The sequence below is a fragment of the Etheostoma cragini genome, chromosome 23, assembly GCF_013103735.1.
Source record: "Etheostoma cragini isolate CJK2018 chromosome 23, CSU_Ecrag_1.0, whole genome shotgun sequence".
NCBI lineage: Eukaryota > Metazoa > Chordata > Actinopteri > Perciformes > Percidae > Etheostoma > Etheostoma cragini.
This window is the reverse complement of record NC_048429.1, coordinates 17454900-17472849: the sequence shown is the minus strand read 5'-3', so window position 1 is coordinate 17472849 and position 17950 is coordinate 17454900. Positions and strand designations below refer to the sequence as shown.

Genomic DNA, 17950 nt, shown 5'->3' with positions numbered 1-17950 from the left:
GGGGGGGGGGGGGGGGGGGGGATTGTTATATTGATCTTCCCCGGGCCATCCAGCAACCCTTATTGTTGAACCCTGTATCCTAATTAGGGGTGGGAATCTTAATATTACTGTATATCCTCTTATCCATAGGCCTACTTCCTATCAGTTTTGTTCATTATCGATACTCTTTATCGGTTCTTTTTCATTACTGAAGAATTGCTTTTTCAAAAAAAAAAAACAACAACATTCAGAACAGGTATACAATTTCTTTAAATTTTTAATACAACTAAATGTTGTCCGTAGAGCAGCAACAGTAATGTTTACAACAGCAATATCACTATATACACTCAACAAATCTAAAATGTAAAAAAAAAATCATATCCCTGACATAGAAAATTGAGTGGAGTTTAGAAAGAATTAAAAACTTTATTGTTATTATACACAAGTGCAGTATTTATGCAACGAGGTTTAAGCAACCCCTTTACAGTGTTAACAAAAAATATGAAAATAGTAGTGCAGGAAAAAAAGAGTGGGGGGTTTGCATACACATTATGCAAAAATATAGTTTGGTGTACCAAAAGTCCTGAGTATTAAATAATGCAAAGTAATGAAATTCCCCAGAATTCCAGTGTTTGCTCACTTAGCTGCCGCGCTAAGGTAAGACTGAACTCAATAGGATCGTATTAAAAGTACAGGATAAGGATAAGCTAAAAGAGGCTACAGAACTGCTGAGTTGTGATTTACTCTCTTTGTTCATCACGGCTAGTTAAACATTTCACGTTACATGTTATCATTTGATTCATTCATTCATCTGTGAAGACTTCCAAATGGTATTTTACTGTAGCTCTAACTTTAGCCATGTATGAGACCACAGGCTATATCCCCGAAAGATTCTGTCCCACTCATTCAAATGTGAAAAGGTTACATTTAACATGAGGCTAAGTGAGCTTTATACCACATCTGAGAGAAATGAAAATAATTTGTCACCCGGAGAGGAAATGTTCATGAAAATGTGGCAGCCTTTCATTGTCCTGGTGACTTTGCTGCTGGCCACTGTTATCTACTTTCAATTTCATTGTCAGTTTAAAAAAGAGAAATTTAAAGAGATAAGGATGGACTGGTGCACACATGCCTGCAGACATAAATAAAAACACTGGTCTCTCTCTTACACACACACACACACACACACACACACACACACAAACACACACACACACACACACCTATCATACCATTACTTGTGACACCATGAAATAAAGGCACATGGCCACGGTGACAAAACAGTGGACTTGAAAAGCCACGTGGAAAATCACTCGACAAATATTTCGTATCAAACTGCCGTCAAGCGTTATTCACAGCTTGCAATGAAAATAAATATCAGCCCTCACCCTTGATTGCCATTCCTTCAATTTGAGGTCAAAGGCAATTTCACCCATGCTGCTGCATTGTGCGTGTGCACTGTCATTACGAGACAATGGGATTGTCAATAGTTACATTGGTCCTGTGAGACAAGTGCAAAAAAACTGCAATAAGAGGCTGCTGATTACCAGACGTGATTGAAATAACGTGTGAGTGTAGTGTTTGAGTGTTTTTCAGCAATAGACAGCATAGAAGTGGTGGTGGCAAACATTTTCATACATCTTCCATCCCGCCTGAATACCCTCGTACCCGCCTTTATCCCCAAAGAGGGAATATCATTAATGTGCAGTGATACATAAAAAGTACGTTAACACTGAATGAGTATTACTGTGGTCACCTTTGGAGGGTTGGCGGTACGTGACACCTGTGTTTTTAATTTGGTACCCCTAAAATCGACCCAGTCCGGCTGCTTTTTATCTGTGGAAATCCTCTCAAAATTCTATTCACTCTACTGAAATCAGTACACTCGTGGTTTATAATGTGAGGGAGGAGAGGGGGTGCACTGTGCCACTCACCGTCCTGCCTTGCAGGGACTGTGGGGTGATGGACTGAGGAGGGACGCTGGCTGCGATGGATCGTCGATCAGGGGGGTAGGCGTACTGTGGGGGAGAGAGATGAGAATAAAAGTAACTGGAGTGGATTAATATATGACCAAATAGAGTCCTTGTTTACATTTATTATACATAAATTGGCAAATTTTGTGTTGATAGCATGGCAAAAAGGTTTATTTGTTTAATTTATGTTGCTATTAGACCCCTAGCTATAAGTAATGGGGTCTTATAAGCCCATTTGGGCTGGGTATACTTTTTTTTTCATTCATTTTCATTTTCTCCTACTTGAGTATTGTAAGTTTTACTTCTCTATTTTTATAGCTTTAGTTACTTTGCATATTCATATTACCTATACAAAATATAATGAATAATATATGATGAATTAAAGTAGATAAAGAGGAGACTTCATTGATCAGGTGGTAAAATTCAAACACTAGCTGCCAAGTCAAACTTCTGCGGTTATTTTGGGGAAAGTAACTCAAAAATAATTCAAAAGTAGTGTAACACACAGACATTAATATTGTAATATAACTTAATATTCTCATATGACAGTAACTAATAATCAATCATGTTTTTAATGCCCAACACTATTGCCCAAGGACACCCGGAGCATCTTCTGACAGTGTTTCAGTGTAGTGTCCACAATCTGGTTTGGTCGTTCTTATATAGATCACTATTCAACACCACACCATAAACACCATACAGGGACTAGTGAGTGAATAAGGGAACGGTACTGAGAGAGGGAAAGGTTTAGCTGAGTATTGTCATTTATTGAGTTTTGTTGATTCTGTAGCGCCACTTGTTTCTAGAACATTCCTGCAGCGCCATACTAACTGCTTTCCAATTCAGTTTATATCGTGCTTTAGTGGTGCATAGTATCAACAAAAACTTTTCAATTCATGAATCCACACAAGAATTCCCACACAGTAAGTGTCTGGAGCATTGGAGCGGTTCTCTGTTTTGCCGGGTGTTTATCCATTCTTGTATAAAATTGAATATAAGATTAAATGGCTTTTAAGAGACCTGTTTATTTGACTTTAGTCTTTTTAGTTTAACAATGCTCTGCCTCGATACAATAAATTTATTTTTCGACCCACTGTAGCAGCAGAATTTAATTACACTGACGTTAATGGAGTCCAGTCATTGTTCCGTGGGAAAGCAGATGTTGGCAAATAGATGCAGAAGCAGAGTGAAGCTCCTTTTGTTACCTTCTCATTTTAATAACGTCCCTCTTTTGATGCAGTGATGTTTCTTTCGGTTAGTGAATGCATTCTGTCACAATACCTAATTAGCTAATTAACTACAAATGATGTACATTTTATCATTACTGACAGTCATCGTTATGCATGCCATTCATTTTTTTTCATTTAGGAGTTTACAGAGATGGGCAAATGATAACGAAGCTTGTTTCACTTATTACATTGTGTCAAACGAGGAGTAGCACGTGGCTGATGACATCACTGCTTTACTCCCAGTTACAGTTTTTGACGTCACACACACATAAAAAACAGTGGCTCAGGTGGTAAGACCGGTCGCCTAGCAATCGGAAGGCGACCGGTTGTTCGATCCCTGGCCCTGCTGTCCCATGTTGACGTTTCCTTGGGCAATAGTGTTGGGCATTATAGACATTATAGATTACTAGTTACTGTCATTTGAGAGAAGCTAACTGAGTATATCACAATATTGCTGAATTGTAGATTGTTGTATTCCCAGTTCCAGTTTTGACGTCACACACACACACATAAACAACAGTGACGTCCCCTGTTGATGCTGTACAGACGCTGGAGAAACTTTAAGTAATTCCACACATTGGTATCAAAAAAGTACACTTACAATTGTGTACTACTACTACCGGTTATGTTTATTCAATGAAGCCCAAAATATGTCGCAGACTAGAAATCGCCAGTATCAGCTAGCGCTGGCCAATATCAACGTTAGGTAGCCACTAGCTAACGCTAGCCTAAAGGGTTTGTGGTGAGTAGTGACTTGTAGTTGTAACTTATGTAACTAAAAGCTGGGTCTGGAACGCAGCACAAATAGTGAATGAAATAAACCGTGCAGAATTAACCACTACAAAATGGCAAACATACAGTGCCCTATTTCCGTGATAGGGATCTGTTTCCAACACAGCTAGTGTGTGTGGCTTATTCCTCCAGCTGAGTCAGGTGTGCCCGCCCTGATTGGAGCTCCACAAGCTGCCTCCTATTCTGCATCTAGCCTGCCTACAAAGCCACACGCCCACTGCCAACAAAATAAAGATACAGTGGCAACGAATATGGAAGTCTGACACAAAAGGAAGACATTTATATCAGGTTCAGTAGAAAGTGGGGGAGTAAAGATAAAAAACAAAGAGAACAGTGCTTGTTCAGTAGAATGAGACTGTGACTATACCTGCGATCTCGATTCCCCCTGTTCCTGATTTAGGTTTTAAATAATTTCGATAAAAAAACAACAAAAAAACTGATGATTCTCATTTATTTTACGAATACTTTCGTCTTGGAGTTTTAAACACAGACTGTATAAAATAGGTTTTAAAATGCTCTCCCTTCTCTTCTTTTGAGCCTGAGTTTTTTCCCTCGGATCGGCTCAGTACTGGACACCACCCTGGCACACATCACTCCTGGCTTCCCCCTAATAAATCTTTTCAACTATACTTCTGTGCTATCCCCTCTTTGCCTGATCTATCCATTTGACAAAAACGGCTTTCTAACAAGCAACAATTCATCTCACAGACCAAAGAAACTTCATCATTTTTGAGATTCAAGATTATTTCATGTCATTTCAACACAATGCTTTAAGATGGTCCGGTAGCATCTTTTGCTTCCAAAAACTGATTCTGATACCTGAACTTGTGTATCAGCTGATACTGAGTACTGATCTGATACCAGGGTGTTAAAATATACAAATATTTTATTATGTTTTAACAGCTGGATACTACTTTCCCTGTATGGTTTTGATATGATTGCTATCATTGTTGTTAAACCCTTTGTGAAACATGAACAAACAAACAATGAATGCCACAGAACTTTCTATTATCATCCAGGAAAACAGCGAGTCATAAAGGTAAAAGAACATAAATGAAGTACTTTAAAGTAAAAACTTTTCAGGGCTAAATTACATGGTATCGGATCGGTGCATAAGCTCCAGTACCGCCCATACCGATTACAGAAGAATCAGAGGTTCTTTCTGATGCTGATCAGTATCGTAATATCTCCAGTTCCTTATCTGAGGGTGTTCTCAGTGGCTTACTTCTCTTGCCTGGGAACACGGAGGAGAACGTGTGTCGCCTGGTATATTAAGGTGAGCTGTCTGCTGTGTCTCAGCAAAGAGTTCAATCTTTATCTGAGTTGTCACTCTGGCTCACAGCTTGGGATAGGGACTGGATTTGGGAGTTAGACTTGCAGTGACAGCAGGATTGGATTCATCCACTAAAGTCAGCATCATCCACAGTTTGCAAACTCAACTCTGTAGCGGCACCGTTTATTTCCTACATCAGTGTTAAAAAACATTTCCTCAGCAGCGCAATGTTTTTGTGTGAAATGTACAATATAAATTAAGGTGTATTATTTATTTGTGTCTGACTCCGGTGCCATGGCCTTTACCTTGGCGAGCTGCATCCTGTGCCGGTGGTCCAGCGTCCCGTCCCCCCTGGAGACAGGTGAAGACACCTCGGAGTGGGAGCTGCTGGGGTTGGGTGGGACCTGCTGGCGCGGGGGGGAGAAGGTGCTGTAGAGGGCCAGGGAGCCGTGAGACGGTGAGGTGGGGATGGAGTGCGCCACCGCGTGTTCACAGATGTTACCCATGGTCTTTGTGCTGGGCAGGGTGCCGTAATGACCCACAGCTGGAAGCACAACACCAGGAGATGAAATAGAAAGTCACAGTGGAGTAGGAACAGGGGAGGTTCTAGAGCAGGGGGGTCAGGTCCCGGAACAGGGGCCCCTAGTGGGGTCCTCAGCGTTACTGCCCTCCAAATTATTGTTAATTCTTTGACATTTCTTTCAAAAATTGAAATGTGAGTCCAACATATAACATGTAAATATAAATCAGCCTATTTGTAAAAAAAAAAAACACCAACTGATGATAGGCTAACTGGTCTATAGGTAGTCACTAAGACAGCCATCCTCAGATTCAATTCATCCTTAGGATTCTCTGTGCCACATGTATGTTTAACATTAAATTATGCCAACAGTTATTATTTTAATAGCTTAGTATTCTAAGCACAAAAAAGGTATGTACTAAGGCTTTAGACCACCCTACATGTTATTGTAGGCATTGTTTAATATGCAACTTATTTTATAGTGAATTAAATGTGTAGTAGGGGGTCTCTGCTCAGTCTCTCTTTCAGATAAGGGGTCCTTTGCTTAAAGATTGTTGAAGCACAAGTGTTACATACCATCAACCCTGCTAAAATTTGGTTCTACAAAAGGCTAACATTACACATAGATCAAGAAAAACAAGAACATTCATTCAGTGTTAATCTACATGTTATATATCATGTGTGTGAATAGTATCCCCTCTTTGGGGGTAAAGGTGGGGTTAAAAATGTATTCCAAATATTTACAGTACAACAGTACTCATCAAATGCTACATTGCAGACATTTGACAAGGATTGCACAATAGGAGCTGCAACCCCATATTAGGAAAATGTATCCTTTAGTTTTCAGACTCTGAGATAACACAACATTTGCGTCTGTGGAAGTAACATTCGAGGCGGAGAATAGAGAGATGCTTTTTGGTGCTACAAATGCACTTGTGGGAATCAGTTTTCTGTGATATTTTCGTTTGAATTTGTTATTAAAAGTACACATTTGAGTACCAGCTACAGAAATGGGAAACTACTTGCTCTGATAACATCAAGCGTATCACAAACATAGTCGTAGTACTATCAAGCCACAGACTGGGATCAAATGAGACACAGATGTAGTCTTACATGGGCAAGAAAATCAACCTGTCCTGAAGAGAACTTGTAAGTTACCTACTCAAATGGGGGCAGAACTGACAGTAACTGCATCTAAACAGACTAAATCAAGTCTAAGTGGTCAAGTTTTAAAGCTCTAACTGTCATTTCCTATTTGTGTGTACATTTTTTCTGTCTATGACAGGAACCAGTAGACTCTCTCTCCAGGAGTAAAACTGTTGGACCCAATCTCAAATGGTTGCTAACAGACAAGCTAGGACACATTAGCATAATAGTGCTAATGGGCTAATGTGGCTTTCTGAGCCAACAACATGCTAGTATGAACAGTTTCCACTTAAAAAATCCACAAAGAAATATTTCACACTTCTAATAATTGTTCTGTGCAGGTGCGCTGGAAAATACCACAGACTTGGAAAAAATGGAAGTACTGCTCTCTGCTCTCGCCACAGCATGGTCTTTTATTAAACTCTGGACCTGAGTCATGAATATTTCCCACCATGAACACAACAATGGTCTTAAACTAATTCTGCTCCTCCCATATTGTTTTACCAGGTGTGGGACGATTGGATAGGGATGGGAGTGTCTCTCATTTAACTTACATGTCACATCCATTCCAGTTATACATATCCTAATTCAATTACAGTACTATACCAATGGAATCAATATGGAGTTGATATATGTAGTATTGTGACACAAATAAGCTATTTATAACTGGAAGGTTGAACATTTCAACCCGTTCTCACCCCCAACTCGTCAAATACGGATGCTTAGGCAGTGTCTCTCAGTGTCTGGTACGACGCAAAAACCTTCCTTTAGTGTCTGTATGGGAAAGGTTGTTGTATTAATAGTTCATGAAGGTTCAGAGGGACCGAAACCAAAGTTTTCATTAATAAATGGGGATGCTGTAGTAAGAGCAGTGTGCGGGACATCTTGTTTTTCCAACACTTGAAAACTTCCCCAGGACAGGAAGTAGTATTGTATGTTTGGGTGGTGTCTGTACCTGTTGGCTGAGCCAGACTGTGCCTGGAGAAGGCCTGTCTCTGCTGCCACTCATACAGCTGCCACATGGTGTCGTCCCTCATTGAGCGCCTCTTCTCCGCTGTGGTGATGGTGCTGGTGGAGGCGGGACGGAGGGCCCGGTCATACACAGAGCCTGCCACGCTGCAGATGCTGTCGGGCCTCATCATGCTGTTGCGGGGAAGCGTGCGGTAGCCCTCTGGGTAGCGGGGCACAATCTGAGCACGGTGGCTGGGCATGTTCCTGGGGAGGGTCTGGTAGGACGTAACACTGGGAGAGGAAACAAACAAACTGATGAGTAGACCTCGCTAATCACACCAGAGGCCCTTTTCTTTTCCCATCCCCATTACAGGGAAGTCAGAGGTCAGTGCGCCCACTATCTGGATCGTGTGTTCACTCGTCAAGAAGAAACAAAAAAGCAATTCATGTTCTTTTAAATAATTGTTTCTTACAAAATAAATCATACAAAAAGTGGGCTTTGCGAACACAACATAAAGATGTCCTCAAGCCCTCTAAAAAATGGGGGGAGGGATGCTCAGAGGCTGGGAGTGTGGCCTTTACCAACTGCTACTTTGCTCGTTTGAAAGCCATGATGTCTCTCTTTCATGGGTGGGCCAAATTCTCTAGGCGGCCAAAGCAGAGAAAGAGGAGGTAACCTTGCCTCTTATGAGCTCATAAGAGAAAGATTCCAGATCGGCCCATCTGAGCTCATTTTCTCAAAGGCAGAGCAGGATTCATAGGGCTCGGTTTACACCTATCACCATTTCTAACCACTGGGGGGCCATAGGCAGGCTGGGGGAACTCATATTAATGTTAAAAAAACTCATAAAGTGACATTTTCATGCCATGGGAACTTTAAGAACTGCTGCAAAGTATAGAAGAAAGTTTTCTTTTTTTGTTACAGAGGAAGAATCAACCGAGCTTGGCAGAAAATATTACAACTGTAAATGACTAAAAAAAATAGACCCAGTCATGGACTCATGAGTCTTGCTGTTGCAAGATACTGGGCTCTCTTGCAGCAGGAGACAAGCTAGTTGTGTTTTATGCTAAGAAGGAAGACATTAACTTCCTCCGCACCAATCAAGATAGGGTTGATATTTAAGTCACTCAGTTACATGTATTGTAGCACCCACTTATACATTTGAATGTCTTCCCTAATACAGTGGAGAACACTGGATGAAAACAAGGCCAAAGGCATCCACGCATTTAACGCATTGGGATCATCAATTTCAGAATTGTCAGACTCACTTTTGGACGCTCTGGGCATGCGGCAGAAGAATGGGACAGTTTAGATTTAGCAATGCTGGGTGGGGTTATTAAATATAAGTTTCAGTGACACACAAAACAAGAACGGGACACTAACGCTGGTCTCCTGTGTGAAAGTCCTGTGTTGTTTGACGTACACACCACCCCAACCTACCTTCTTATGCAGATTTCCGGTCTTTCATTCTATTCCCTACCATTGTCTCTTTTAATACTACATCATCTCACAGCGCCGTGGTGGTGCTGCTGCTCTGCCCGCTGCGTCCCATAGAGATGTTAAAGCGTAATTTTTGCATTGCTATCTTAAACTTAGACTGTAATCGCACCGAAAGGGCAGTTTGTTGTACAGTACAGGCCTATTGAGACATAATCCACCACACAAACATTGAATCAGACATCTACAGCACCATTTATCTAACACATAACATACACACATCAATAAATAGAATACAGTAAAAAGGAGTATGTTGCACTTCCCTAAAAGGTCTAATGTCATAAATAAAAAAAACTACTGCACAGTACATCATACTCCTTCAGTCATACCCCTCCCCACATCTTATTTTATTGGGTTATTGCCATGGGAATGAATGAGCTTTTGGCTCGTTTGGTTCTGACCTAAGGTTATCTATATCTCCTACCAGAACGGGGCAGCTTGAACTCCACTGAAAGTAGATGGGATGTCTACCTGTTGCTTATCTGACGCTGACCAAAGACACGGACCAAAGCATCATTATGTGACGTGTTGGCGAATGAGAACAGGTCGACACATTCCAGGTAAACGCACCTGCACTCGCTGTTTCCAGCAGACAGTGAATCAATGCCTTTAATCAGTGTGTACTGAATAGGAACCAGCTTAATTATCTGTACGTGTGTGTCTTGACATTTATGGTGTGCTTGACTGAATTTAATTATCATACTACTTTTGTTACTGGAACTCAGCTTCACTTTCACTTTGGCTTTGGCCTGGGAACATGGAGTTAAGAGGAGCTCGTTATCATTGCAGCCATTAGCAGGTAATCATAAAATGGGTGCCTTTGAATCTCTAGGATTTGATCGAATGAGTGCATAGGGACAGATATATGGTGGTTGTCATTCGTTCTTCTCATTTCACCTTTGCAGGAAGACAACACCCTGATTTGAGCCCATTTTGCTTCACTGTCTGCATTAAGGCGGGATTGTGTTCATGTGAGCGATATCAGAAGGAGTTAACTTTTCCAGCTGAATATTAAGAGTTGTTTTAGTAAGTCAACTTACAACAGCAGGTCTTTAGTGTATTGATTCCCAATACTGGGAAATCCTTTGTTATGCATCATCTTTTTTGTCTTATATGATAGAAGTTGTATTTCTAGAAATCATTCTGAAATGTACCGTTTGTGGTCAAAGACAAAGACTAGTGAGAAAGGATAACATTTGGACATGTATGTGTGAGACGGAGCCCCATATATTATTTCAAGTTCATCTGTTCACCTCTGACCTCTGCCTACAGTAAGATAACTGAGATGGAGCCCAATGTGGCTGTTATTAGTCTCACATTGCCAGACCTTAGACTTAGACGTAGACTTAAATTTATTAATCCCTTAGGGGATTAATCCCTTCTCCCATTGGCAAGGAAATTAAAGTTACCAACATCCGATACAGCATGAGAAGGAGAAAAGAAGAATACAACACAAATAATGGACAAGACAACACAGTACTTGTGATCACATGAAGGGATTTTTTCAGGTGACTGAGGCGGGGGGTGAAGAAAGGTCCCAGAGGCAGTCAGTTTGAAGTTTCCCAGGAAAACAGCAGGCAGTGGGGAGAGAGGAAAAGAAAGTCTCCACACGACAAAGTAGACAAAAATAGGAGATAGGGGGGGAGAGTAGGAGAGCACAACTGCACTAGAGGAAGTAAAAGAGCTAGAAAACCGGAGAGCTACTGGAGAGGCAGCCGTCTTCCACAGCATCTACATCTGAGGAGGATCCACACAGCATTCTGGGATGGGAGAAGAACTTGCTTTGGTTTATTGGCATTTCTTTAAACCAATCACAATTGTGATTGGTAAGCACCAGAAGGTGTTCGATCTGATTGTGACTGAGGTCACATTTTTAAAAGATCTGTCCTGTAACAAATTTGGACCACGTACGAAAGTGGCCCAAATCAGAACTGGAAAAGATTGAATGCCACAGGACTTGGACTGTTTGCACTGTCATGAAAAAATCAGATATGAACAAAAATAAATAAAAAAATACATTTGGTCACTTTGACCTGCAGAAAGTAGCCTTGGTGAGTTAGTGGTGCTCATGGGGTGTGGTTTGGGGACGGAATCATTACAGTATTTCCACTACAATGAACTAGACTACTACACTGGGGCAGCTGTGGCTCAGGTGGTAAGTGAAGTTGCCTATCAATCGGAAGGTTGGTGATTTGATCCCTGGCAATTACAGTGCCATGCCAAAGTGTCCTTGGCCAAGACACTGAACCCAAAATTTCTCCCGAAGCTGTGCATGTGACGATGTGATCTGATGAGCATATGTTGGCCTAAGCCACAGTATTTGAATGAATGATTCCTATGCTATGTAAAAAGCGCTTTGAGTAGTCCTTAAAACTAGAAAAGCTATATAAGAACAGTCCATTTACACTGTTTTAAGTACTGGACTCTAAATAACATCGCTAGTAAGTAGAAGCAGGCCTCAATGTCAAAGCAATAGTGTGTAGTTTCTGTCGCCCCCATAAGGAATTCTAAGTAATTACAAAATCAAACAAAACTACCGGCACATCCAGATGATACAAGCTTTTAGTGATAAGCACCCCCACCTCCACCTCCACCCCTTCTCCACAAAGTTTCTAGTAGCCAAGGACGACACTGAGGATAAAAAAAAACATGATGGACGATGAAGTCCCCAGACGCCACAATCTTAGCCACAGCCATACTGAGAAATACAGAAAGAGTTGTGTGGAGCTAATAGTCTTAATTAGCTTAACAACAATAGCAACCCCACAACAAAGTGACTCTATTTGCCTCCCTTCCCAGCTTGCTCTGCTTTCATTAGAGTTTCATTACCATGACTTATTCATGGCAGCAGAAAGAGAAGGGAGCTTCTGTGCCCTGGAAGTCTGTTCCGCTGTGTTCCTCGGTGCAGCCGGTAAAACGCTAGCTAAATGGCAGCACTCCTAAACGAGATAAACATCTCTGGTGACACGGAGAGCCTTTTAGCTTCCTCTGGTCCACAAGCGCAGAGCAAGGACAGAAGAAGATACATGGGGGAACAAGGGAGAAAGACGGAATGGCTGAGTTAAAAAAAAAAAAGTTTCAAATCTTGTGGATTTAAAACCTTAGATTGCAGTGAAAATAGAAAGTATAATAGGCATGAAGGGTTGAAATATGTGCTATAAAAGCACTGAAAACAAATTATTTGCATATCCTTTTGCAATTGCATAGTATTAAGTATTGTGGTTTTCTTTTCCTTCTTTAAAGGTCCCGTGGCATGGAAATATCACTTTATGAGGTTTTTTAACATTGCTATGTGTTCCCCCGGCCTGCCTATGGCACCCTAGTGGCTAGAAATGCTGATAGGTGTAAACCGAGCCCTGGGTATCCTGCTCTGCCTTTGAGACAATGAAAGCTAAGATGGGCTGATCTGGAATCTTCCCCTTATGAGGTCATAAGGGGCAAGGTTACCCCCCCCCTTTCTCAGCTTTGCCTGCCCACTAAGGTCTATATAAAAGAGACTTCAGATACAGCATTAGGGGCCACTAAGGTCTATGTAAAAGAGACTTCAGATACATTATTAGGGGACCACTAAGGTCTACATAAAAGAGACTTCAGATACATGATTAGGGGACCACTATGGCCTATATAAAAGAGACTTCAGATACAGTATTAGGGGACCACTAAGGTCTATATAAAAAAGACTTCAGATACATTATTAGGGGACCACTAAGGTCTACATAAAAGAGACTTCAGATACAGTATTAGGGGACCACTAAGGTAAAAAAAAAAAACTAAAGTTGAATAAAACACTTCTACTTTCTACTAAAAACTGAATGTTTTCTAAGAAGAATGCACATTACGTGTCAGTCAGTCAGTCCAGACATTCTGACATTTATTTCATTTGTAGAAGAAGAACATAACATGGACTTTCAGCTTTTTCATACAGTACATACAGAATATGATGCATTTGCCATCAGCGTTATCGTAGAAACACAGAATATTTAGGTCAATCAAAAACGTGTCCGCATATAAAAGTTGGACAGGACATCTGATTTAGTGAGACACAAATAAGATAGTGCTAAAAAACTGTATATTACTACAGCTTTTACTGCTGTTGCATGCATGGGGCAGCCATGTGGGATTTTTAGCTAGAGGTGCTCCGGCATTATTTTGGATCCCACGCAACTTCCAGGCAAGTCGGGCATTGACTTCAAGTGGTAAAGGTTTAGGTTAGCCGATTGGTTAGGGAATGGGATCTGAACAGATTGGGTTCCTTACCTTACCTTAACTCTTAACCTTAAGCACCTTTACCTTCAGCATTGATGCCCGGCCAATAGTAGCGTGTGAATGCTATATAAGTCCCTCCTAGGTAGGTTTCATAATCACGTGGTACTAAGAGGTTGTTTGAGTTCCAAGCTCTGAAGTCCGAGGTCAGGGGGCATGATTTCTAATTTAAACTCGGAAGATCCGACTTTAGAGTACAAATGAAACACAATGTTGTCTGCCCAAAACTTAGGTACCGTTGTTGCTGTGCACTTTTTTAAAAGAAACTTGTGAAAAGGGTAAAAAAAAGTCACCAAATTTAAAGAAAACTTTGCTAAATACCCAACATTGGTTATGCTAAAAGACTATTTCCATAAACTAGAGAGATAATTGACCAGTTAAAGCTTAGCAGACAGGATTTTAAAGGAAATGCCTGTTAACTAGCTAGAAATGGTGACAAGCGTGGGTGCGGGGGATAAAGCTATACAGGATGTAAAAAACACAACAAAACAAAAAACAGAATGAAAATACACATGCATATGGCTGGGTACTGAATTCAATACTTTTTAAACATTAATCAAAAAAGTATCGACCTTCGAAAATTGCCTCGTCATTTAATATCCAATTTCAATACGTAAGGAGCGAAACAGTCAACTCATTCTCTCTAGGTTTAGCCTGTCTTTTCGTCCTGTCTGTTCCTGTGGATTTTGGAATTTCTCTTAGATGTTTGAACTTTTTTGTGGTCTTGTGGATTGTTTTACAATAAATTCATCCTGCCTTCTCCAGTTAACCTGCATTTTGGTCCTTTATTTACCTGCAAACTGTCACAAGACGATTTCCTAGGCAGATATTGATTTGGGACTATATTGGGTGGAAACACAGCCAAAGCACTCTCCCAAGTTAATATCTGCCTAAACAAAAGAAACAAAACAAAACTGTCCTTTTTTTTACTTATTTAAAAACATGAAGCCGCTGAATTTCAGCCTTTTTTTGGAAATTTTGGATATAAATAGATAGGAAATTTTGGACATAAATGTCAAGGCTGTAGTATGGCAGGCTCGCCGTGCCTACAACAACATGTCAACAACAACATTTCTACTATAACAGGCACTAGACTGTAAGAAGATGTCTCTGCGTGGCACAGAGTCTGTTTTTTCACTCCTCTCACTCATCAACTTCAGTGAGCCAATCAGCACGCAGCATGCTTCTACAAAGACCTTATAAAGTCTGTGATTGGCTGTGTTACACAGAGACGGCTCACGTAGTTAGAGCTGAAACATAAATGAAAAGATTTGTGCCGTAATGTGTGTAATGTAGTAATTTACTTTTGTTAAAATAGATTTTATGAAATTTCAATGGAAATAAGAAGTCATAATCTCGGTATCATACATTTTTTAACAATACTGAGCCCTACACATGAACATGTCGGCACACAATGTGTCAGTCTCACCTCCTGGTGTCATCGTCCGGTCCTCTTGTCTTTTGTGAGCGGACCCAGTGTTCCAGCTGCTGCATGGAGTTGGTCCGGGACAGGCCCTTCTCCGGCTCCTGGACCGGAGCAGGGGACATTCCTGGACCCGTGGCCAGGCTGCTGTCCACCTCTTCCGGGCTGCAGTTCACAGTCTGCTCCCCGGGCACTGCCGCGGAGCCCGAGCCATTGACCTGCGCAGAATGCGGGACGTTGAGATTGGCCTGGCCCTGGCGAGATGCAGACACCGCGGCTGCGATTGCGGCGGCCTGAGCTGGCTGCAGCTTGATGCTGCTGATTTTAGTCAGAGACCTCTCTGCACTCGGGTCTCTCTGGAAGCCATATCTATCCCCGCCCCGGAGCGTAGCGTACTTCCCTGAATCTCTGAGAGTAGCGTATTTATCCCCTTCCCGGAGCGTGCTGTATTTCCTCACTTCCTTCAGAGTGCCGTATTTGTCCACAACCTGTATGGTACCATATTTATTCTCCATCTCCCTCATGACGCCGTACCTCTCTGTCTCCTTTAAAGACAGCTGTCTCTTCACCTGCTTCTGGGGAACGTATTTTGGTCCATCTTTCTGGAGTGTGTGCCTGTCTCCTATTTTTTGCAGTGCAAATTTCTCTCCATCCTTCGCAAGCAGGTACTTCTCTCCATCTTTAGACGGAGCGTATCTCTCCTCCGTCGGCGTCACAGTGCACTTTTCGTCCTTGTTCTGGACAGCATGCTTCTCCAGATCCCTGTGGAGTGCGCACACGTCTCCGTCTTTCTGCAGCAAAGACTTCTCCCCGTCTTTCCGCAGCATGTACCTCTCCCCGTCCTTGTGGAGGAGATACCTCTCTCCATCCTTTTGAAGCATGTAGCTGATGCCGTCTTTCTTCAGCGAGTACTTCTCCCCGTCCCTCTGTAAGGTGTAGTACTCCCGCTGGCAGTTGTGTTTCTCCAGGTCTTTCTGCCGCTTGTCATCGACTCGAGACAGGGAGTGTTGTCGCACAGGCTCGCGGTTGCGTTCGTTGTTCTGGATCTCGGGCCGGGTTAGGACCCTGTGGTTCAGGAAGTTGTTCAACTCCTGAGGTGTCCGCTGATCCACTTTCAACTTGTCCAGCCTTGCAAGAAAGAAAGAGAAGAATGTGACAAGACTCAAGTTTTCTCAGAAATGTCAAAGATAAATGAAGTGTCAAAAGTCCTTTGTCTGGCAGCCCGTCTAACTCTGTCCCCCTCCTGTTCTGAGCTCTGCCAGGAACCTGCGACAGTGCAAGACTGGACAGAGCCAGTTCCCACGGGCTTAACCACAGGGAAGCACTACTTAACTGTATTACTGTACTTAACTGTGGCGTATTTAACTGTTGTATTTAAAAGGGAGGACATACCAATGGAAAGTTCAAAATACTGGCTGTGTGTCCCAATTCTTTGTGGAAATTATTGTTTTTCACTCTGATAGATCGAGTTCATCCAAAAATGAGTTGTCAAGCAAGGAAGGACTGTCAAGCACCTTTATTTATTGATTTAAATTTATTTTTTCTTCTTTTCTTTTTTCTATTTGTTTTTTCTTCTCCTTTGATGTGTTATTGTTAATTAATGGTTAGACCTCTGATGTGTTTGTTTACTCGTTTGTGGAATGTATGATTTTTCTGTGGGAAAAACGATTAACTGTATGGCCGTTTCCGGAGTAACGCCTTGATATTCACAGCCAAGACTTTAAACCTGTGAATATATTCAATCAGTTTGATACAGTACTCATTGTATAATATACTGTAATGGGACATTTTGTGTTGGGTTTAGAAACAGTAGTACAGTAGGTCTATTATCTAGTTTCTTTTCTTAGCCATGTAGACGGCCAAGGGTTTGCAAACAGCAACATAAACAAACTGCGCAGACCTTCACCGTCAAACCTAACAAACATTGTTCCAGCGTTCCAGCCAATAACCGACAAGAAGCATTTCGGGGTGGGGGTTGGGGGGGGGGTTAGTGCTCGGAAGCATGGAAGGGCTGGAGAGGGGACAGGATGAGGAGGAGGGAGGAGCGAGCTAGCCTCGTTGTGTTTGAAAATACTTTGACCGTCAATCTAACATCCCCCAACATCACTTAGAGCACCTTTAAATTTACATTTTAGGGATATTTGCATATAGCTGGATACGCATCGGTTTCATATGACAATGTTCAGAACAAACTATGTACACTGAGGCCCAAATATGTCCCAAATATGTTCCAGAGCAATCTGTAAAGAGACAAAAGCTGAAAATGTGAAAATTTCTCGAAAACAACTCTAAACTCAGTTGTTTTGGTGCTTGAAATGAGTTTAGAAAAGTATTGGGTTAACACACGCAGTGTAATATATTAAGAACATACTAAATAAATGAAATGTAATATTGCTTTTTGAGGTGTGTTATCGAACATCGCTTGAACTCACCAGTACACCCTCACAGGGTTAATGAAACTAAATAACTATGATATGTTAAGTTCCTCCATGAATAACAATATCACCCATAAAAACAAGTCTGTTAGTTGAGGATTTCTTCTTCTTCATGCAAGGAAGCTCTGAACTAGGCGCCTATGGCGGTTTTAGGATGACCCTAGAGTTGTGATAAAACACTTCATGTTTTAGCCCTCTAATATGGACAATGTGTGACTGTGTGTGTTTAACTTTATTTCACAACCACACCATCTGTCCGTAAGCACGTCCCTGTGACAAGCACCAACCTTCTCACTGGTTCAGAGTGGACGAGGGCAGCATCCGTCATGACTTTCATCCAGGACTCCATCTCTTTGGAGGTGTCAGTGCAGAAATAGTACGTCCGCATGTTGGGGTGAGTGGCCTGGCAGTGTAGAGAGAGAGAGATTGAGTGAGAGAGAGAGAGAGAGAGAGAGAGAGAGAGAGAGA

The 17950-nt window shown here is 41.7% G+C and overlaps 1 protein-coding gene across 1 annotated transcript in view; it reads right to left on the bottom strand.

Annotated features, from left to right (window-relative positions):
* LOC117939089 (pleckstrin homology domain-containing family A member 5-like) overlaps positions 1–17950 on the bottom strand; it is a 236663-nt gene that overhangs the window by 32727 nt on the left and 185986 nt on the right. Inside the window, exons 11-15 of the mRNA XM_034864135.1 lie at positions 17770–17885; positions 15054–16175; positions 7868–8154; positions 5552–5790; positions 1914–1997 (exon numbers count right to left, since the gene is read on the bottom strand). Of these exons, the coding sequence (XP_034720026.1) occupies positions 1914–1997; positions 5552–5790; positions 7868–8154; positions 15054–16175; positions 17770–17885 (1848 nt within the window). The remainder of the gene's footprint in view (positions 1–1913; positions 1998–5551; positions 5791–7867; positions 8155–15053; positions 16176–17769; positions 17886–17950) is intronic.